Source organism: Bidens hawaiensis, unplaced genomic scaffold (assembly GCF_021521415.1).
Source record: "Bidens hawaiensis isolate Kalapana, Puna unplaced genomic scaffold, B.hawaiensis_p1.1 tig00056640_1, whole genome shotgun sequence".
Taxonomy (NCBI): Eukaryota; Viridiplantae; Streptophyta; class Magnoliopsida; order Asterales; family Asteraceae; genus Bidens; species Bidens hawaiensis.
Window position 1 is genome coordinate 70400 of NW_027500190.1, and position 23479 is coordinate 93878.

Consider the following 23479-nt stretch of genomic DNA (forward strand, 5'->3'; position numbering starts at 1 on the left):
GGTTTGTAAACATGTTTAGCATAAACACATAATTTTACTTGATTTTTAGGGTTTTTGGATGGTTAAACATGTTTAAAACTAATTAAAACATGTTTATATATTAATCATATACATCAAACTTTGTTAAAACTTTGTAAAATTTGATCTTACCTTAGGGTTTTTGAAAGGAAGTTGAGAGCACAGGGGTTTAGAGCTGCTGGACTTGAAAATGTGTTGTATGTTGTATTGAATGAAACAAACTTAGGATGTAAGTTTATGAAAAGGTGTGTATTATTTGGTGGCTAAATGTTCCGATCGGAACTTTGTAAAGGACCTTAATGGGCTGTTTTGGCCCATTTAATTATTCATACAAGCCCAAACATGAAAAGCCCATTTTAAATTTAGTTCGGGTCCGGTTTTTCGCAAGAAAATTAATTCGGGTGTAAGAAATAGCGTAAAAACGAGTGTTTTTCAGCTTATTTTTGTAAAATAAGAAAAACGTACTGACTCGTTGTAAAATTCCAAAATATTTTCACGGATTGCTTAGAACATGTCATATAAGTGTTTTATAAATCTTTTTCGGCTTAACGGATGCTACAATGCTTGTTTTGATATTAACGATTGCGTTTAAGCTTATAGCGTATCGATAAACGAAACCTTTTTCGTTTAAAGAGTTTTAAACGTACCGGGGCCTAAATATCAATATGTTAGCCTCTATAACATATATATAACTCGTATATGACCCCTCAGTATGTATACGGGTCATAATTAGTATCGGTCGGTTACTCGTTTAAGCACTACGAATTAACCGATTTATCGTTTTCTTGTTACGTAATGAATATAGTGTACCTCGTTTTATCATGAATGTCACAGATATTATTAGGGACCAATTCCCTTCTTGTAAGGCCCCGATCCCGGTGGCCTACATCGGAAATGGATTTACTCATAAACACAGTTCTAAATATCAGAGTTGATTAAAACTTTTCGCGGAATATAAAACTTCAACCATTCAATATAAAACATTAAAATCTTGTCTTTAAAAATTACATAAAACATTGTATTAAAAAAATCATGACAATTCTTCTTCAGATGCCAACCGCTTCAGATCATGCCACGTGTCTTCCTCAAGCCAACTCCTTTAATCTATTTACCTTCGTGCATACTAAAAGTCAGCTACGCTGAGTGAGTTCTAGTTAATCAGATAACATACTTTACATTCATATAGACGTGCCCGAAGGTACGTATTACGTACTTAACATATTTAACATTCTTTCATATATACATAATTTCATTCTTTCATACTTTCTTTCTTTTATATATACTCAGCACATTCATAACTATTCTTACATTATAAAGAGAATTTCGCCCTACGTACCTCGGATATTATTAGGGTCCGGTGCCCTTCATCCTCGGATATTATAAGGGTCCGGTGCCTTCCATCCTCGGATATTATTTGGGTTCGGTGCTCTCCATCCTTGGATATTATTAGGGTCCGGTGCCCTCTTTCCATGCAACCATACCATCATACATTCATTTCATCACTTTCATATTTATGTACTGTTATACAATTCTTCAATTTTCTTAAATTATTCATAAGTCATTTATACCACATTCATATCTCATTCATACATCATTCATAACACATTCACATATCATACACTTACCACTTAAGGTAAGTGTATTAACTAATCACATCGAGTATGCACACAACACCGAAAACATAATAAAGAAATGGGCTAGAAACTTACCTGGATTCTGTTAGGTTCAGAGCTAATCTCAATCCTTTTCCTGAGCTGTGCACGACTGACGGTAAAAAAGCCACATAAGTTAACTACTACTCTAGTGCTCGTTTGTGTCCTTGGTTCTTCTTTCTAGGTCTTTCTCGTTTTAGTCATTACCTTTCATTATTAATCGGTTCCTTGTTTTTAGCGTATATACCGTATATGTCCATATCCTTTGCTTTCATACGTGTACGTTATACTTACATATATGTCATGTATACACATACATTATACATGCATATACGTCGTACATGGCATACATGTCCTATATACATATACGACATATATACATACACGTCATACATACATACATACATACATACATACATACATGCATGCATGCATACATACATACATACATACATGCATGCATGCATACATACATACATACATACATACATACATACATACATGCATACATACATACATACATGTCCTATATACATATACGGCATATATACAGACACGACGTATATATACACATCCTACATCCGTATACGACATACATACATATACATACGGCATGCATACACGTTATACACATACATGGGCATATATATACATATACGTTATCTACATATACACGGCCATATATACATATACGTTATATACATACACGGCTACATATACATATACGTTATATACATGTACGGTACACATATATACATATACGGCCATATACATTCATACTTATACATATACGACCATATACATACATATACGCCTTAGTCTTATACGGTGTACATGCATACATATATGCCTTATGCTTATACGGTATACATACACCCATACACGCTTTGTACTTATACGGTATACATACACATATATGCACTTTATATGTCACACCCCGAAAATCTTAATTAAGACAACAGAAGACTTTAACTTAAGTCGTTCGGGTCGTGAGAGATGCCAATAGCCAATAATAACAGACGAAGAATATTTAGTAATAAAAGATTAACTTTTATTTAGTAAAATATTCATCACAATATCAGAGTTGTACACGTGCTACTGCACGGTTTATTAAAATACTGGTTTCATTATTATTCAAACACCCAAACCACTCTCTTCTCCTCGTCTCCTCGAAACCATCAGTTACCTGAAAAGCATATTAAAAATAAACGTTAACACGAATGTTGGTGAGCTCTCTTTATTGAAAATAACATATATATATATATATATATATATATATATATATATATATATATATATATATACACACACTTACATATATATATATATATATATATATATATTTACATATATATTATAATATTATGAAATAATTCAATCGAAACTTCCATATAATTCATCATGAAAATCATAATAAACGACATTATACCAATATATCAAGTAAAACAATAACGTACGAATTCATATTAATTCTTTCCGTACCATGGTTCAACGTCCATTCTTTCATCTTAATCCATTACCACAAGCAACGGTGGTGGTCTTTCCAACCATTCTTTTAACATGGTAATTTTATCTTTCAATAATTCTCAACAATCAAACTTACCATAAAAACGAAACATTTTACCTTTTAAACAAATCGTACTGTTGTAGGCTAGCAAGGAATACAACAAGTGCATGATTATCACAATTGATAACTCGAAACATACCATACTCTTCTCATTTTTAACCCAACGCAATGGGAAATGGGGGCGTCACCACGATAGATCTACCAATATTTCTGTGCCCTTATTAATTCGGTTACAGTTATCTAACCAATTGTTGACTCATCCCACTTTTTAAATTATTTGTAAAATAAAATGCTTTATAAAAAAATTCAATAATAAAAATCGATAAAGAATATGCTTCCCCCCCACAACATATAAAAACATTTTGAAAATGCAGGGTCGATAGAGAAACTCACTGTAGAAGCTTTTCGTTCCAAAATATCTCGTGTCCATATTAGTACATGTTTTGTTAATAAAACTTGGTTTTAGTTTATAAAAATCTATTAAGTTTATTAGTCCTAATCTAATGTCCACACAAGCAAGTAAGTTCCTATTAAGTTAACGAATACATAAAGTTCGGTTTTCGTTAACTATTGTTTTAATAACTAAATAAATTAATAAATAAATAAAATAAAATATATAAATAATAATAAAATATTAAAGTTTCAGTTACTGGAAAGTTTTAAGAAAATATTAATTACTTATTTTTTAATGAATCTTCTCGGTTTTGTCAGTTTTGCGTTTAAAAGCGAATCGTTCGACTTTTTGTATAAAATATAACTTTTAAATTTTGAAAAACAATTTTTACATATATATTAGTAAAGTTTTATAAATTACTTTGCAAAAATATATTATTTTTAATTTTGTTAATATTTTCTTATAATAGCAACTTTTAAACGTTTTCGTGTCTGTTTTCGCGACACGAACCGTTTAGGACTAAGTTTTGTTATCTTGTACTTTTCCTATATATTAACTTATGTTATATATAAGTATTATACAACTTTATGGGCTGTTTTAAAAGAGTCCCTAATAGTCGTGTCGGTTCACGTTTCATAGCCGATTTTTCGACCGTTAAAGTTACCGACAAGTAAAATAAATCAAATAAGCGTAGAAAAATTATCCTATGAACTAATTACACATATTATAACACACATTTCATCCAAACTTCCAGATTTGATCACATATTTCCACATAACACATTTAAACCAAAATTTTAAACTTCTAACTTAATATTTATGTTCATTAACAATGTTACAAATCAAGTTATCATTTCTTATTTGTGCAACATTATCATCTAATCCTAAAAGTCAATATTTAAATCTTTTATTATGATTTCATAACAAGCCAAAACAACACTTTACAACAACATTCCTTTTATTCCATTTTGGAAGATTCTACATGTGTGACCATGTAAGTCTTTTTAATTTTTGTGTTCATTATTATTATTATTATTATTATTATTAATTCATCACATCATTCAACCAAATCATTCAATAATCATCAATAATACAAACAAATCATTTGTTCATGTACTCTTATGGATTTCCTTAGTTTTTAACTAACAAAGTTTCATATTATAGTAAATTTTAACTTTTAATAATTCCACCTAATTCAATCTTTCAAATTTGATCGAGTATGAACTTTAGTTTATCTCATTCAACTAGTTCTATAGAGTTTCATGAATCCTATGTTTCTATTCAAGTTTTAGTCTTTCAATTCACCAATTAACAAAGTTTCCATTTCTAGTAAGTATTTGATAGTTTAATCAATATGCTAAACTAATCTATACTTCAACCATGTACCCTATCTTAATTAAGAGCTACAATTCATCACACATTAAATACATTCATGCCAAGTATTCATATTAAAATCCACAATTAAACTTTTCAATGAATAATGTTTCCTTAATTGGCAACTTTAACAATCATCAAGTATTAACTAGTGGTTTTATGAGTTTACTAGCATATACCCGTTTTCATTTTCAATTATATCATCCCATAACACTTTATTGATTCATTAATTCATTCAACATCTTTTAATTAATCCAAGAATCACAAATCCCCAAAATTTTTAATTATGAACAAGTTCTTCTTATGTTCATCTCTAACAACAACTATTCAATGATTCTAGTCGATAATATCAAACTAATGATCAATGATTCACCCAATTCCATTCTATCATCAAACCTTAACATCAAGTTCATCCAAGTTTATATCAAATTATCAAGAAATTTAATAACAATTATAATCAATCTTAACAATCAATGTATGATGAATGTATGCATGCATAAGTGAGCTTAATCCCTCCCCTTACACATACATACATATGGCCCACACACACATACATGATCATTCATTTCTTCAAACTTTCAAGCTCCAATCTAACTTAAGAACATAAAGTCTAATGCCTTTAATCTTGGAAATCAACCTTAAATCAAAACTTACTTGTGTTCTTGAGGATTTGATGATGAGAATGAAAGTGTTGTGGGTGTGAATGTGGTGATTTTCCTTCCTAATCTCCTTCCTATCTTACCTGTTCTTCCTTGTTCTTGATTAATTCCCCATGGATCTTTGATTATTGATTGAATATGTTCATGTAAATATTGAATTTGTGTGTGTGTGTGAGGGTGTTTGGCTGTGAGGTTTAAGGAGAGGGAGGTGTGTAGAGTGGTGAGTAAGTGTATAGGGTGATTGGTGGAGGGGTTGCGTGTGTAACAACATTTCTAGAAGGCTAATGATTGGCAATGGGACTTGGAAGGAGGACATTGGGGAGAAAGGGAGGTGATGGTGAGGTGGCATGGGTGGGGGGGGGGGTAAGGTGAAGAGTTGGTTTATAAACTAATTAATTTTGGTTAATCATTTAACGTATTGCGAGTTTTAGATATTCAAATGAATCCCGTTTTTAATAATTTTTGTCTGACTTTGAATGAAATCAAATTCCTGAAAGTATGGACCATAAAAACTATTTTTCTGAAAATAGTTTGTGTTGGGTCCTTTCGGGGTCCTGTACTGGCTTTTGCTTACTGATTTCTAGTTTTCGCGAGTCGAGCCTTCCTAAATTATGTTTATACATCGTTTCTAGTGTTTTAAATATACTTTGAATTTTTGAGATTATTTAATCATTCTAATGATTTATTTACTTTCTGACTCGCTGCCCGAGGTTTTTACACGTTATTCTCGTTACGTGTCGAAATTTAGACTTTTTGTTGACTTTGTAAGATTTAGAATCTTAATAAAGAAGGATTTTATTAATAAAGTGATATTATGATGTTAATCATGATTACATTAGTGAAAATTTTTGCCGAATGTTACATAATCCCTTCATTTAAGAAATTTCGTCCCGAAGTTTAGGAAGTGTTGTTGACTTCAGATTCTACTGGAAACAAGTGAGGATATTTTTGTTTCATCTGGTCCTGTCTTTCCCAGGTGAAATCAGGACCTTGCCTTGAGTTCCAACGAACTTTGACTAGCTTGATGCGATTTCGTCTAAGCTTCTGTATTTTTAAGTCCATGACTTCTACAGGCTCCTCGACGAATCGAAGCTTATTGTCAACTCGAATATCCTCAACAGGAACGATCAGTGATTCTTCGGATAAGCATTTCTTCAGATTTGATACATGGAACACATCGTGTATTCCGTTCAGCTCTGAAGGCAATTCGAGTCGATATGCTACCAGACTAGTTTGATCGGTGATTTTGGAATTTTCGAAGCCAGAAATCGCACTTAGAGAATTAGGCATATAATTTTTCTTTCTTCAGTAACTCTAGAATTAATTTTAAGTGTTACTCATGCTCTTCCTAGGTTCGTGAATAAATAAGTATATCATCGATGAATACTATCATGAATTTATCCAAGTATAGTTTATAAACTCTGTTCATTAGGTCCATAAATACAGCGAGTTCATTTGTTAGACCAAATGGCATGAACAGAAATTTATAATGGACATATCGAGTTCTAAAAGCAGTTTTATGAATATCTTTATCTGCAACACGCAATTGATGGTATCCGGATCACAAGTCAATTTTTGAGTAATAACTAGATCCTTGCAATTGGTCAAACAAATCATTAATCCTCGGTAGTGGGTACCGGTTCTTTATGGTGAGTTTGTTCAGTTCTCGGTAGTTGATACACATTCTAAAAGAGCCGTCTTTCTTTTTCATGAATAAGACTGGAGCTCCCTAAGGTGAGAAACTTGGTCTTATGAATCCTCTATCTAATAATTCCTGAAGTTGATTGGATAGCTCCTACATTTACGACGGTGCTAATCTGTACGAAGATCGAGTTATCCGAGCGGCATTTTGAACCAGATCGATTCTGAATTCAACCTGTCGTTGAGGAGGTAATCAGGGAAAATCTTCTGGGAAAACTTCTGGAAAATCTCGGACTATAGGGATATCATCTATTTTCCGTTCTTTGGCTTTTGCATCAACTACATTAACGAGGAATTCCGGATATCCTTTGCATAGCATCTTACATGTTTTTGTGATATTGGGGAGTTTTAACTCGGGATTACATTGATCGCATTGGATGGCCAGGGATTCCCCATATTGGATTGGTAAACGAACTAGCTTTTCTGAGCATATTATCTCAGCTCCATTCTTGGACAACCAATCCATTCCAACGACTATATCAAAACTGCCTAATTCGACGGGTAAAATATCGATATTAAACTTAAGGTTAGCTAATACAATAGTACAGTTACGTACGAATTCGCTGGTTTCTGTTAACTTTCCATCAGCTAATTCGATAGAATATTTGGTATCTAACTTAGTGGCTTCTTTTCCTAGTAGAGGTTCGAATTGTTTGGAAACGAAGCTTAAGTCAGTTCCAGTATCAAAAAGCACATAAGCATAGTGATTATTGACAAGAAATGTACCGGTGACCACAGATGAATCCTTCCGGGCCTTTTTAGCGTTCATCTCGAATGCCTTGCCCTTGGTGTTTTGACTTTTGAATTTAGGACAGTCTTTCCTGTAATGTCTTACAATACCGCATTCGAAACATCCCAGGTTTTGGTTTCCTGAACCGGATGGTATGATCTTGGCGTATTATTCGCGTATCACGTGACCAAACCGGTTGCACCGATTGCATCTCCAACAGTCACCAGTATGATTTTTCCCACACTTGTTGCACGAAGGCGTCTGACCAAAGCTTCCTCCGGTTCCTCTCGCATTAGTAGAAAACATCCGTCCAGCTCCAAAATTCTTCTTGTACTATCCTCCACGGTTTCCATTCCACTTTCGCTTATGTTCGCCGGGTTTCTGATTCACATTATTGGATTTCGTTCGGGTTCTCGGGTGACCGTTTTCTTTCCGGTGTCTTTCAGTATCCCTGTAAATCCCGTTTCTCGTTTCCGGTTTCGGTTAATAAAATAATAATATTAGTGATTATGAGATGGGCTTGTGCTGGGTTAAATAAATATGGGCAATGAACTTGGGTTAATAAGGAAGGAAGAAAAACCACGGGCTTAAGCCCATGACCCCTGGTATAAATACCATAATTATCCATTAATTCCCTCATTCTCATCCATCACTATCCAAAACACACACTTAAGCTCCCCTTCTCTATTTCTCTCTCTAGCCGAAATAACCAAGAAAACCCGAGCATTGATCCGAGGTAATAACGTTATGATATTATATTGATCCTAAACCGCTAGATCTAGTCGCGAAACGACGAGGTGACACCCTCAATCGTTAAATTCATGAGATCCGGATGGAATCGGGTATAAACCGATAAAAAGACAAACATAGGGGTCACCCTAGCTCGGACCTGTATTGAATGGGATGAACAACGGTGAAAACGGTGGAAAAATGGGTGAGACCTCGCTTTTCCGGCGAGATCTCGGTTTTCCGGTGACGACAGCGCCGGAAAGACGGCGCCGGAAAACGGCGTACGAGGATAAGAGGTGTCAGAGAATGTTTCTGACATTCTTTGATTTAACCCTAATTCGTTACGGAAAACTAACAAATTAGCTGCATTTGCTATGCTATTCGTTATGCCTATTCGTTAAGGAAGAATAACGAATGAGCAGCCATTCCTTATGCCCATTCGTTAAGGAAGAATAACGAATGAGCAGCCATTCGCTATGCCAATTCGTTATAATAGATAAATACGAAGGAGCCTCCTTTGTTAACGAATTGAATAACGAATTAAGTTTGAAAGAATGACAGAAAGGTCCCTGGACTTGGAAAGAATGGTTTAATTACATAGAAGCCCTTGGACTTTATTAATTGATGAAAGATACCTTGAAGGGTAAATGAGTTAGCAATAAAATATTATTAAAGAATTCTAATGAAAATTTTGTTAAGAACAGTTAATGAAAATATAATTTTTCCCCAGGTCAGCTTAACCCCAGCTAGTGGCTCTGCCCCTTGGACCCTGCTAGGGGCTGCCGCCCCTAAAACCCCGCTGTCAGGGGTGTTTCCCCTGACCCTCGTTCGTTGAGGGTTATAATAAAACTAGAAACGTGATATGGGTAGTGTTAGTTAATTGATACGTGTAATTGTTATGCAGTTAGTCGCGCACAGCTAGAGAAAGGAATAACCATTAATGGTGAACGTAACCGCGTTCAGGTGTGTTTCTAGCACTACCTCCTTGTTATGTTTTCGAGGCTGTTTGCATACTCAATGTGAATGTTAATACATTTACCTTAAGTGGTAAGTGTATGCTATAATGATTGATGTGATAGTATGTATGAATGTCATGAATGAATGGTTGTCGGTGCATGAACGATCTTCGGATATTGCACGTATCGACAGGGGAAGTAAAATGTAGTATGCCTTGTATGAACTAGGTATGTATGAAAGTACGAAATGAAATGAGTATGTACGAAAGTATGATTGATTATATAAAGAAAGGTATGTATGGATATATGGAGAATGGAAGGTATGGTTAAATAGGGAACATACCCTAATAATATATGTGAATGTAGGGAACAGTCCCTAATAATATCTGTGAAGGTTATAGGGCGGAATTCTCTTTAAAACGTATATGTATGAATGAAAGTATGTATGTATGTAAGTATGAAAGACAGAATGAATGTGCGTATGTATGTAAAAGTATGTAAGGAAAGACGAAGGTATGTATCTTCAGATACGTATTTACGTAAGTATGTGAACGTGATGTATATTTCCTGATTAACTAGAACTCTCTCAGCGTACCTGACTTTTAGTATGCATGCAGGTTAATAGACTGAGGCAGCTGGCTTGAGAGGGACACATGGCATGATTGAAGATGCTGGTATCTGAAGATTTGTCATGTTGTTTTGAATGTTATAATTTATGTTATGTTTTAAAAGACAAGTTATGGATGTTTGTAATGCATGGTTGACCTTTAATGATATTCCATGAAAGTTTTAATTCACTCTGATATTTAGAACTGTGTTTATGAGTAAATCCAAAGTCCAAAGTGAGGCACCGGGAACGGGGACGTACAATCCCCATGCGAATTGTGTCATTAGTCAAGGATTTTGCCAACTCTCTGGCTGACTGGATGGTGGTTGGTTTGGATGAGGTGACCATTCCTTGGATCTTGGGAGCTAAGCCCCAGATATACCTATCTTTTCGTGCATATTCAGGCGTAATCAGCCGCGGTACCAGTCTCGCCAATGCATTGAATCAGGAGGTATATCCTCCGATGTCGGCACCTTCCATCTTCAACTGCCATATATCATATTCGATTTTCTGGAGTTCGTTTCGAGGAACGTATTCGTTCAGTAACATCTCTTTTATTCTTCCCAAGTTAGATGGTAAGCGGCATCTTCTCCTAAATTTTGGATTATGGAGTTCCACTACTCGAGTGCCTCATCACAGAATGAACATACCCCATATTTTATTCTTTCAAGAGGGGTGCAATCACTGATTTTCATGACGGATTCCATCTTCTCGATCCATCGAATAATTTCCAATGGTCCTTCGGCTCCGGTAAATTCTTTCGGCCACAACCTTGGAAAGTTTTGTATGAGCACCCGTGTACTGTGTTACCTGAGGGATTTTCGTTTAGAGTTTTGGTTCTAAGAGTCTCTCCGGTTTCATTAATAGTGGCATTTCGGGTGGTTTGACTTGGATTTCAGCTAGCCTCTCGTTGATCGTGTGTCGTGTTCACATGTTGGGCGATTAATTGAGATAACTCCACTTGAGAAGATGGTAATCCGGATGCTTGATTGGTAGTAGTTCGTCTTGTTTTAGGCGCCATGATTTCTTTTAGAAAAAGAATATAATTTGTTAGTTTTGGAAAAACGTTTTCTTAACTTAAGAGATTAGTATAACATAATTCATAATCTAACAAGCATACGGGGGGGGGGGGGGGGGGGGAGGGTTGTTCTATTGCTACCAAAATATGATTATACAAAATTAGGTGTAATACATACTACACTTATAGTCATCACCCACCATAGCTACAAGTACCCAAAAGACAACAAGTTCAAAGTTAGTTACATAACATCCTAATCAACTACAAATACTACTTGTAAGCCCAATCTAATGTAGGCCCATCAAGTAGTGCACACAAGGTCCAATCACTTCATTCTTGGACTCCAAGCCTCCAACCCTCACCTCGGTGTCCACCCCACGGTTCTCGATGGAAAACACGTAATGACACAATGCGTTGTATGATTGATCGTCACCGCCTTGCTTGTGTTCAACCGCCAGAACATGGTTCGCGAGATCATGGATGATGATCTCGTAAGCCGTGTTGGACATTATATTTTAGACCGACACATCGAATCGTTACTCTTTTATAATAAGAAATTAAGGAAAGACAACAAGATATTTTAATGAGTAATTGATGCATTTCGGGTGAAATATTATAATATATTGGTCTTATTCAAGTGGCGGTGGAGTGAAGACCAAGGCACAAGACTAGTATAAATAGATGATTTAGGTAATTTGTTTAGGTTATGTGTGCATTGTGAGATATTTTGTATTGAGAGTTTGCCCCCGGGGAAGAGCTCTCCAGGGTGGCCATTCCTTTTTGATTATGTATGTATGGATGTATGTATGAGGGTTCTTGATGAGAATCATTCGGTTAATGAAAATCATAATTCTACATCTATCTTTTGTGTTTTTATTGCAATTGTTCATCCTATTATTGATTGTTAATCAAATCGAACTCTCCACATCCATCCATTATTATCATTCAAGAGTGAATACGAGTGCGATTCGATCCTAACCCGGATCCGAGCTCCACCGTTAATACCGACTATTCACGCTTTCGTACCGAGGCTCGGTTCGATCAATTGGTATCAGAGCAGGGTTACCGAATCATTCAGCCTAACCGCTGAACTAGATTCAATTCGCTCTTGAATCCGCCTATGAACGTTAAACTTGAAGTTCGTTGAAGTTTTTGTGGGTTTTTGCATGGATTTCGATGAACTTTGATGATTGAAGGATAATATATGTGGATTGATGTTTGGGTTGTTGATTAGTTCGGAGATTCAACGTTAGTTTCATGTTTATATGTTCAGTTTCTTCCAGATCTACAGTTTTCGGTTCGTTTTTGGTCGAACCCACTTATATTTGATGTTCTAGATTCGATTATTTGATGAAATTAATGATAGGTTGGTGTTAGAATGATGATTTCGTGATGATATAGACTGATTTCTATGATTAATTTATTGTATCAAGTGTTCAATTTCAGATCTAAGATTTTAGGGTTCATATGTTCAAAATTTGGGGAAAATCATAATCGATGTTGCTTAGTTAAAATTTGTGACAGATTCTGGTTCATATGATGATGGTGGTATGTTGGGAACTAATTTGGATGGTTAATTTCATGATTTGGAAGATTTGTTTTGCATTCAACACGAGTAGTGGCTGGAATATGTGTTCGGTATTGTCAATTATTGCTGCTGCTAAGTGTTCTCGAACAAATGATGTATGTTTAAGTGTTTAAGCAATTGATGATCAGATATATGTTTGAGGAGATGTTGCTGGATTATGGTTATGTCACGAACAGATGCTAGAGGAGCACTATAGTAAATACAGCAGTGGTACTAGTGTTTATGCTAAATGAATCAGCTGCGGTTGATTTTGTTTTTTCTTCACGAGCAGACACGAAGGTGGTTGTTGCTGAAGGTTTTAACGAGTTATTCACTAGTTGTTGCTGATGGGAGCTTTGAATAGTTAGAAGATGCTTATTTGTTTATGAGCAGTTTCTGAGTTCATTCACGAGAGCATTTTAAACATGTTTGCTGTGTTTTTATAAAGATTATACACGATTAAAGATGCTTCTAATACAGTTCTCAGTCAAGTGCTGATTTATTGTGGAAAATGGCAGTGTGGTATTACATTTGTTGATGCAAGGGCTGAATGGTAATTATCATTTCTGATACTAGTGTTTTTCTCAAGAATGCAAGCTGTAAACACAGTTTATGCAGGGTTATATTCGTTAATTTGCTGCCGATTCTGCTCTTGAACAGTCGATGTTGCTACTGATATGCGCGTTTCAGATCATGTGTTCGAGATTGGTTAAGTATATTTTTTTTGTTGTTTTGTGTTGATAAAACAATACTGCCTGTTAAAGGTCATTAAAGGACAGTTAGAGCTACTGCAGATTGAGTACTACTACAGGGGTATTATGGTAATATGCTGATTCAACAAAGAGAAGTCAGCAATTTTAGTTGTGGTACAAGTTTGTCAACATAATGTACAAGTGACTGATGTGTGGCCGACCAGATTTTTCCTGCTTCCGATATGTTTTTAGTGTTCGAGCAGATTAGGACTGTTGCTGCAACAAAGTTTTATAAGGTCAATTTAGTAATTATGCTGCTGATAGAAAGTTGAGAACAGTTTGCTGATAAAATTATTTTAGGACGGGTACAATCCGATTTGCAGATCAAGAACTTTTGGTTGCTGTAGATATAATTTTGTTCTCGAGTAGATGAAAGAATGTGTATTTGCTACTGATATGTGCTCGAACGTTTGTTGAAATAGTTATTGTTCACGAAAAGATGAAAGAGTATATATGGCAGTTGATTAAGTGTTCGATCAAGGTGGCTGGTATGGAATGAGTTGAATCGCTGAGTTTATCTCAGTTTGCTGATATAATCTTATTCAAAATTTAAACGTTGTTTTGTTGCTGATTTGCTGTCAAAACGGGTCAAAATGTGCTGAATATTGCTGATTCTTTGCTGTTTTTGCTAATATACGAGCTGAACGTGCTGATTTTGCTGCTGAAACGAGCTAAAAATGCTCTGAAAATTGTTGGAACGAACGAAAACGTGCTGAAAATTGCCGAAACGAACGAAAACGTGCTGAAACCCACTGTTTAAGTGCTAAAACGAGCTGTTTTGGGGCTGAAATTGCTGTTAACGAGCTGAATTTGTTTTTTAAAACATGCTGAATTTATGCGAGCTGATATATTGTTGATGAAATTTGATTTACATGAGCGGTTATAGAATGAACAAAGAGCCTAATTCTCGAACAGTACGCAGCTGCAGCCTGGGCAAAATGGTAAATTTGCTGCTGATTCATGTCTTTAAAGTATGCAAGTGTTTGAAAGTTCCGAGTACAAAAGTGTTGTTCCGAGCATATCATGATAATTCTCGAGCATACCTTTTGTCTCGAGCATGTCTTGTGATGTTTTTTTTAAAGAAAAATGTTAAGGCATATTCACGAGCACGTCCTTGCTCGAGATAATGTCCTTTGCTCGAGAGAATGTCCTTTGTTGACTCTTTGACCGTGTGCTCTTAATGAAAAATGTTTCCCCAAGTATGAGTTACCGTTTGGAAGAGAATTTTCTGGTCAACTCACTTGTTGACTGTGTCGGGTCAACGAGGGGCATTTTGGTCATTTTGAAGACTTTTTGAGCAAAAATTGGGCAAAAATCAATAAAATTTCACAACTTCAACAAGGTGCTTACAAGAACAAGATGGTTGATTTATCTGGATCATTTCAAGTGTTGACCATGTCAGATGTCAACTTTCAACCACAAAAGGTATTTTATTTAGTTTGTTTATTTCGAATTTTATCAACAATTCTTGATAGGGAGGTCAAGATTGTTTGAATTGAAGATGTTCACCCGCACTTGATTTAAAGACACATTCGTTTATGACATTACAATGAAACTGGGGGAGAAACATTATATGGAATTTCATTGCAAATTTTGGTCGAATCAAGTGAAAGACTCATTTTAAGGAAAATTTTGAGTTTATTTCCTTTTGCGATTTCGAATTAACTCATAGTTGATCATTGAAGTTTGAATCCTCGATCTTATACCTATACAACTATATTCAAAAGAGATAAAGAGAAGTTGATTTGAAATGAAAAATGCGAAACGCTTATTGTGAGGGGGAGAATTTTTATGAAAGGCATCGGGTTATGAGGTGATCGTAAAAGTGATTCGATGGCATCGGTCAAAGGGGGGATTGTTGGATATTATATTTTAGACCGACGCACCGAATCGTTACTCGTTTATAATAAGAAATTAAGGAAAGACAACAAGATATCATAACGAGTAATTGAAGCATTTCGGGTGAAATATTATATTATATTGGTCTTATCCAAGCGGCGCTGGAGTGAAGACCAAGGCACAAGACTAGCATAAATAGATGTTTTAGGTCATTTGTTTAGGTTATGTGTGCATTGTGAGATATTTTGTATTGAGAGTTTGCCCCTGGGGAAGAGCTCTCCCCGGGTGGCCGTTCCTTTAGGATTATGTATGTATGGATGTATGTATGAGGATTCTTGATGAGAATCATTCGGTTAATGAAAATCATACTTCTATATCTATCTTTTGTATTTTGATTACAATTGTTCATCCTATTATTGATTGTTAATCAAATCGAACTCTCCACATCCGTCCATTATTATCATTCAAGAGTGAATACGAGTGCGATTCGATCCTAACTCGGATCTGAGCTCCACCGTTAATACCGATTATTCACGCTTCCACACCGGGGCTCGGTTCTGTCAAGCCGCAACACTCCCTTCGAGGGAGGTAATGTGATCACTGTCTTAGGGTCCTTGCACGACCACCGGCTCCTATGAGGGAGGCGGTAATGGTGGTGGGGACTCAGTCAAGGGTGGAACCACAAAATAGGTGTTTGCTTCACGGTTAGCTCGGGTTCGCCTTCGAAAGTACACCCTAAGGGGTGTAGTCCTCAAACTCGAACCTGGATAACCCAAAGCAACCACGGGTCGAAACTCGATTGGGGATGCTGGTGCCCCGTCATCACAGGTCTTTGAGTCAGTCACAATAACATGAGGTGGCGCCATCTGAAAAACATATTAAGCCAAGTTAGTAATAAATACTTAATAATATATTCTTACCTTTCAGCTTCGTGAGACGGGAAAAGAGCATGTGTTTGAATATACGGTTATAGTTTAGAAAATCTTATATTTTCTTATTCTCTATAACTATTGGCTCTGATACCAAATTCTGTCAGGCGCCGAAAATCTTAATTAAGATTGTGGAAGACTTTAAGTTGAGTCGTTTGGGTCGTGACATATGCCGATAGCCAACAATAATAGAACAAGAATATTAGTGTAATAAAAGATTAACTTTTATTTAATAAATATTCATTACAATATCAGAGTTATACACATGCTACCACACGGTTTATTAAAATCCTAGTTTCATTATTATTCAAACACACAAACCGCTCTCTTCTCCTCGTCTCCTAGAAACCATCATTTACCTGAAAAGCATATTAAAAATAAACGTCAACACGAATGTTGGTGAACTCTCTTTATTGAAAATAACACACACACACAGACACATACACACACACATATATATAAATATATATATATACATATATATTATAATATTATGAAATTAATGCAATCGAAACTTCCATATAATTCATCATGAAAATCATAATAAACGACATTATACCAATATATCAAGTAACACAATAACATAAACAAATTCATATCAATTATTTCCATACCGTGGTTCAACGACCATTCTTTCATCTTAATACATTACCATATGCAACGGCGGTGGCATTTCCTACCGTTCTTTTAACATGGTAATTATATCTTTCAATAATTCTCAACAATCTAAATTACCATAAAAACGAAGCATTTTACCTTTTAAACAAATCGTACTTTTGTAGACTAGCAAGGAATGCAACTAGTGTATGACTATCACAATTGATAACTTGATACATACCATACTCAAAATATTCCCATTTTTAACCCAACGCGATTGAAAATGTGGGGCGTCACCCCGTTAGATCTACCAATATTTATGTGCCCTAATTAATTCGGTTAGCTGTTATTTATCCAATTGTTGACTCATCCCACTTTTTAAACGGTTTGTAAAATAAAATGCTTTATAAAAAACTTCAATCATAAAAATCGATAAAGAATATGCTTTTCCCCAAAACATAATAAAAACATTTTGAAAATGACTGGTCGATAGAGAAACTCAATGTAGAAACTTTTCGTTCCAAAAATCTCGTGTCCTATTTTAGTACACCTTTTGTTAATAAAACTTGGTTTTAGTTTATAAAAATCTTTTAAGGTTTAGTCCTAATCTAATGTCCACTCAAGCAAGTAATTTCCTATAAAGCTAACGAATAAATAAAGTTCGGTTTTCGTTAACTATTGTTTTAATAACTAAATAAACTAATAAACAAATAAAATAATATATATAAATAATAATAAAATATTAAATTTTCAGTTGCTGGAAAGTTTTAAGAAAATATTAATTCCTTATTTTTTAATTAATCTTGTCGGTTTTGTCGGTTTTGAGTTTGAAAGCAAACCATTCGACTTTTTGTATAAAATGTAACTTTTAAATTTTGAAAAACATTTGTTACATATATATTAGTCAAGTTTTATAAGACTACCCCATTGGTATGCTTATGTTCGGTCGGTCAATAAATATGTGATTTAAAGAAAATGGAAACCTTTTTAAAAGGCCCAAACAAGTTGGTGAACCGACTGAAGTCGGTTGGACACCTGGACACCAAACCAACAAAACAATTTATCCACTTAAATATAAATTACTTTAGGCACATGCATAATATGGTTATTATATTTATTTAAATAAAACTTACCAAATAAAAATATAATTCTATTTTATTCAAGAAGATATAATTAAAATGCTAAAATTCATTAAAATTAAAATAAAAAATATCCACTTATAGAGTAGATAATTTTTTTCTTAAGTAGGTTTTTTCTATAAAATAAAAGTTTTTTTTAATACAATAAAAACTAACATAATATATATTTTATTTAATAAACAAATAGTTTGGTTGGGTCATGAGTGGGAGTGAAAATTTAAGTTTTGTTAGGTTGTATAGATGAAAGAGAGAGAAATTAGTTTTATAATAAAAAGTTAGGTTTAGTTTGTTTGTGAATGGGAGTAGTCAAAGTTACTTTTTAAAAATATATTATTTTTATTTTTGTTAATATTTTCTCAAAATAACAACTTTTTAGGTTTAGTTTGTTTGTGAATGGGAGTAGTTTTATAATAAAAAGTTAGGTTTAGTTTGTTTGTGAATGGGAGTAGTCAAAGTTACTTTTTAAAAATATATTATTTTTATTTTTGTTAATATTTTCTCAAAATAACAACTTTTAAACATTTTCGTGTTAGTTTTCGCGACACGAACCGTTTAGGAATAAGTTTTGTTATCTTTTCCTTTTTCCCATATATTAACTTATGTTATATATGATTATTTTACAACTTTAGGGGCAATTCTAAAACAGTCCCTAATAGTCGTGTCGATTCACGTGTAAAAGCCGATTTTTCGACCGTTAAAGTTACCGACAAGTCAAATAAATCAAATAAGCCTACACCAATTATCCTATGAACTAATTACACATATTATATAATACACATTTTATCCAAACTTCCAGATTTGATCACATATTTCCACATATGTATATATAGTGGTTGGATCTAGAGAGAACTTCTCTTAGAAAGAGATTAGAGAACTAGTAAAGAATTATTTTTAACTATTTTTAAAAATTATTTTGTAATTTTTTTTCTTTCCTCCTTCTAATAAGATGATATTGTTCCTAAAAAAACCGTCGATATAATGCGTATATGCATTAATGTGTATTGTATATATAAAATAGTGTTTTATTGCATATAATTCAACACAAATACATTATCTAATACATACTATTGAATATATGCAAATTCGACACTAATAATTGTATGCAAAACACATTATTGCATATATGTAATACAACACTAATACACATATGCACTATATCGATTTTTTTAATTTTTGTATATAATATAACACTTTTGCAAATATATAATACAAACAACTATATATATGCTACTCAACAATATTTCAAATATCAAAATTGCATACCATTGCACATATCCATTATAAAAAAGTCGATGTATTGCATATATGCATTACAACGTTAATTTTTTTATTTTTATATTTTTTTGTGGTGAAGAATAACAACATATAAGACGGATGAAAGAAAAAAAGTTTTAAAAATATTTTTTTTAATTAAATTAAAAATACTTCATTATTAGTTCTCTAGTTCTCTCCATAAAATAGAGTTCTCTCATGATCATCTCAATATATATATATATATATATATATATATATATATATATATATATATATATATATATATATAGGTATTGGATCATTTCAGAAGTTTTTTACAGCAAGAAGTGCGAGAAGTGAAGGTGTAACTCCATTAATCCCTGATTTCACTCCCTTTCTTATGTGTAGGTGCATATGTATGTGTGTAGGTACGTATGTTTGTATATGTGTACGTATGTTTGTATATGTGTACGTATGTGCGTAGGTACATAGGTTTGAATGTGGCTTGATACATTTATATGTTTGTAGGTTGGTTTGAATGTGTAATTAAGACATAAATACAACCGACCTACATATATGTATGTAACATCATATTAAAGGGAGTGAAATTAAGGATTAATGAAGTTATACATTCAATTCTCGCACTTCTCTCTGTAATATCACTTCTCGCAAGATCCATCCCATATATATATATTTATAGCAAGTGTACACTCATATATGTAAATATATGTATTAATTATTATTCTGTTACTTTTTTAAGTATGACAAGTTAGTGTGTTAAATTAGAATATATGTATAATATTTAGGTTTTAAATGATATCTTCAGAAGATTCCATACATAAGTAATTAAGGGAGGCAATGCATGCACTTATAAAGAAATATGAAACTGCCCTACGAATATCTAAATCAAATATCCATGGTGATAGAGTTCTTAAGGAAGAAAAAACGAGTTGCAATAGAGTAAGAAGAAATATTATTAAAGAAAATGAAACTTGGGTTCGGTACTTATGTTACTAGGGAAAATGTATCATTGTATTTGGACTTCTTATTATCTTGACGGAACAGCTTACCAATGAATGTTGATTATGAATGTTTGTTTGCAATCTCCTTTGTGTACATATATGTATAATTTTGGTATTAATATGTTATGAAATGTATACTAGCTAAATATACATGTATGTATAATTTACTAAATATAAATGTAAATATAATTTGTTGCATGTCATGTTGTTAGAACTAAAAAGAAAACGCATGAAAAATTAAACGAAAAATAAAAGATTTAATAAAGTTTGAAGAAATAATATAGGTCGGTTTAACAAAAAAAAACACTAAGAAAAAGCAAAAGAGAACCGCCTAAAGTGGGAGTCGAAGTTGAGTGTAAAGCACTCTGGATACCAACTTATATCTTTTATAGATTTATTAGTTGGCAAATGTATAATTTTCTAAATTTCAACCATGCAAAATCAACATTATATACATACAAGTATAATCTGTATAATACACATATATGCATAATATGTAAATATGCATGATAAAATTCAAAATAATAAACTAGTAATTCTATTCAAAACAAATACTACAAATAAAAACGATAGTAGTGCGTAAGTTGAATATACAATTGCAAACCAATTGTAATGTCTAAGTTGAACATCGGTGTGACATTATAATTAACACTAAAAAATCATATTCTAAATGAAATCATTCACATATTATTCATATCCTCATCTATTGTTTTTCTGATTTGTTTCATCATTTGCACCCGACTCTCTTCCATATTTGGTTTGTTTATCTCCTCATACTTTGTTTATCGTTTTTCTTTCATGGGTTCTTAGTGAGCAAAAAGATAAGTATGTACTCCTTTTACTTCCTCTCAAGTTACAATGTGGCATAAAATCAATCTATAATGCCAGCATTAGTGTTACACAATTATCAACGCGAAAATACATACATGTACAACTAAAAAAATGATAATACATATATGTACAATATTATTGTACATATATGTATAATCTATGTAAATACCTTATTCATATACATTTTAAGTAGTAATGGTACAAATATGAATAAGTAGTATTGAATTAAACATATATATCATAACTGGATGTATTGCATTAGAATATACATATATCTAAAAACTGTTATATAATACATATACGTAAAATTATATTATACATATGTGTACAATATGTGCAAATACTTTATATAGGGGTGTGCAGGTTATGGGTTAGACCCGCCAAACCTATGAATCCAGTTTACAAAACCCGTCAAATCGAACCAGTATTAGAAAACATGTTTAGTTTCGGTTTCGTATTGCATAACTAACCAGGAAGCGATTTTGTCTAGTTACAAACCCGTCATAAAATGTGATACGCTTGAACCCGTAAACCTGTGAATATAAATCTTGGTTTGCAAATATGTTCCCCATATCCATGTTCTGCAAATCAACTTGCTGGTTTAATCCCCGAGGTTACACACAAAAAATACACTTATGTGAGTGACCAAATTGTTTGCTCTATTTCCTTATAATAAAACCAAGGAAATCAACTAACTACTGTAGATATAGAGAACACGCACTTGAACTACAACATAAATTAACTTAACTAACCGACACTCCTAACTAACTAACCAAGGAAACTTAGTCCACACTCCAAACTTAATTAATGGAAAAGTAAATGAACTAAGTCCTTTTGCATGTGACCCATTAGCTATTAACCCATCAAGATTATACACAACATAGCTAACAACTTACAAATATGCTTTCATATATTACAAATGAAAAACATATAATAAAACCTTTTAGAAAGAAATATGAAGCAACTTTAGTCACATAACCAAACGAGAAACATATATTAAAACCAACTTTTTAGTGAAATGGCAAGTTTTTTTTTTTTTTTAATCAAAATATTAATTTTACTTTTGACTTTAATTTGAAGTCATGCCTTCTAATTAAAATTGTGGAACCCGTTTAAAGCATAACGTGCCAGGATCATGCCATTTGGAATATATGATATATGAGTAATGCAATTACAAACCAGTTTCACGGGTAAATCGTTTAAAAAAGTTTTAAAAATATTTTTTTTAATTAAATTAAAAATACTTCATTATTAGTTCTCTAGTTCTCTCCATAAAATAGAGTTCTCTCATGATCATCTCAATATATATATATATATATATATATATATATATATATATATATATATATATATATATATATATATATATATATATATATATATAGGTATTGGATCATTTCAGAAGTTTTTTACAGCAAGAAGTGCGAGAAGTGAAGGTGTAACTCCATTAATCCCTGATTTCACTCCCTTTCTTATGTGTAGGTGCATATGTATGTGTGTAGGTACGTATGTTTGTATATGTGTACGTATGTTTGTATATGTGTACGTATGTGCGTAGGTACATAGGTTTGAATGTGGCTTGGTACATTTATATGTTTGTAGGTTGGTTTGAATGTGTAATTAAGACATAAATACAACCGACCTACATATATGTATGTAACATCATATGAAAGGGAGTGAAATTAAGGATTAATGAAGTTATACATTCAATTCTCGCACTTCTCTCTGTAATATCACTTCTCGCAAGATCCATCCCATATATATATATTTATAGCAAGTGTACACTCATATATGTAAATATATGTATTAATTATTATTCTGTTACTTTTTTAAGTATGACAAGTTAGTGTGTTAAATTAGAATATATGTATAATATTTAGGTTTTAAATGATATCTTCAGAAGATTCCATACATAAGTAATTAAGGGAGGCAATGCATGCACTTATAAAGAAATATGAAACTGCCCTACGAATATCTAAATCAAATATCCATGGTGATAGAGTTCTTAAGGAAGAAAAAACGAGTTGCAATAGAGTAAGAAGAAATATTATTAAAGAAAATGAAACTTGGGTTCGGTACTTATGTTACTAGGGAAAATGTATCATTGTATTTGGACTTCTTATTATCTTGACGGAACAGCTTACCAATGAATGTTGATTATGAATG

General features: G+C 33.1%; 2 protein-coding genes across 2 annotated transcripts; both read right to left on the reverse strand.

The window, feature by feature from the left end:
- Positions 1 to 6560: 6560 nt before the first annotated feature.
- On the reverse strand, positions 6561 to 6953 carry LOC143601522 (uncharacterized). Its single transcript, XM_077078913.1, has one exon. It carries the CDS (start codon positions 6951 to 6953, stop codon positions 6561 to 6563), a length of 393 nt encoding a protein of 130 aa, XP_076935028.1.
- A 604-nt stretch (positions 6954 to 7557) lies between these two features.
- Positions 7558 to 8447, reverse strand: LOC143601523 (uncharacterized). The gene is made up of 2 exons (XM_077078914.1): positions 8278 to 8447; positions 7558 to 8185 (listed from the first exon to the last, which is right to left on the reverse strand). The coding sequence occupies exons 1-2, from the start codon at positions 8445 to 8447 to the stop codon at positions 7558 to 7560; spliced, it is 798 nt and encodes a 265-aa protein (XP_076935029.1).
- Positions 8448 to 23479: the final 15032 nt, after the last annotated feature.

What these genes read in the sequence shown, in the direction of transcription:
- LOC143601522 (XM_077078913.1), bottom strand. Translation starts at nt 6,953, where the DNA reads ATGCCTAATTCTCTAAGTGCGATTTCTGGCTTCGAAAATTCCAAAATC.
- LOC143601523 (XM_077078914.1), bottom strand. Translation starts at nt 8,447, where the DNA reads ATGGAAACCGTGGAGGATAGTACAAGAAGAATTTTGGAGCTGGACGGA. An exon ending in GGTGCAACCGGTTTGGTCAC is followed by an intron (nt 8,186 to 8,277) that starts GTGATACGCGAA and finishes AAGACATTACAG; the next exon opens with GAAAGACTGTCCTAAATTCA.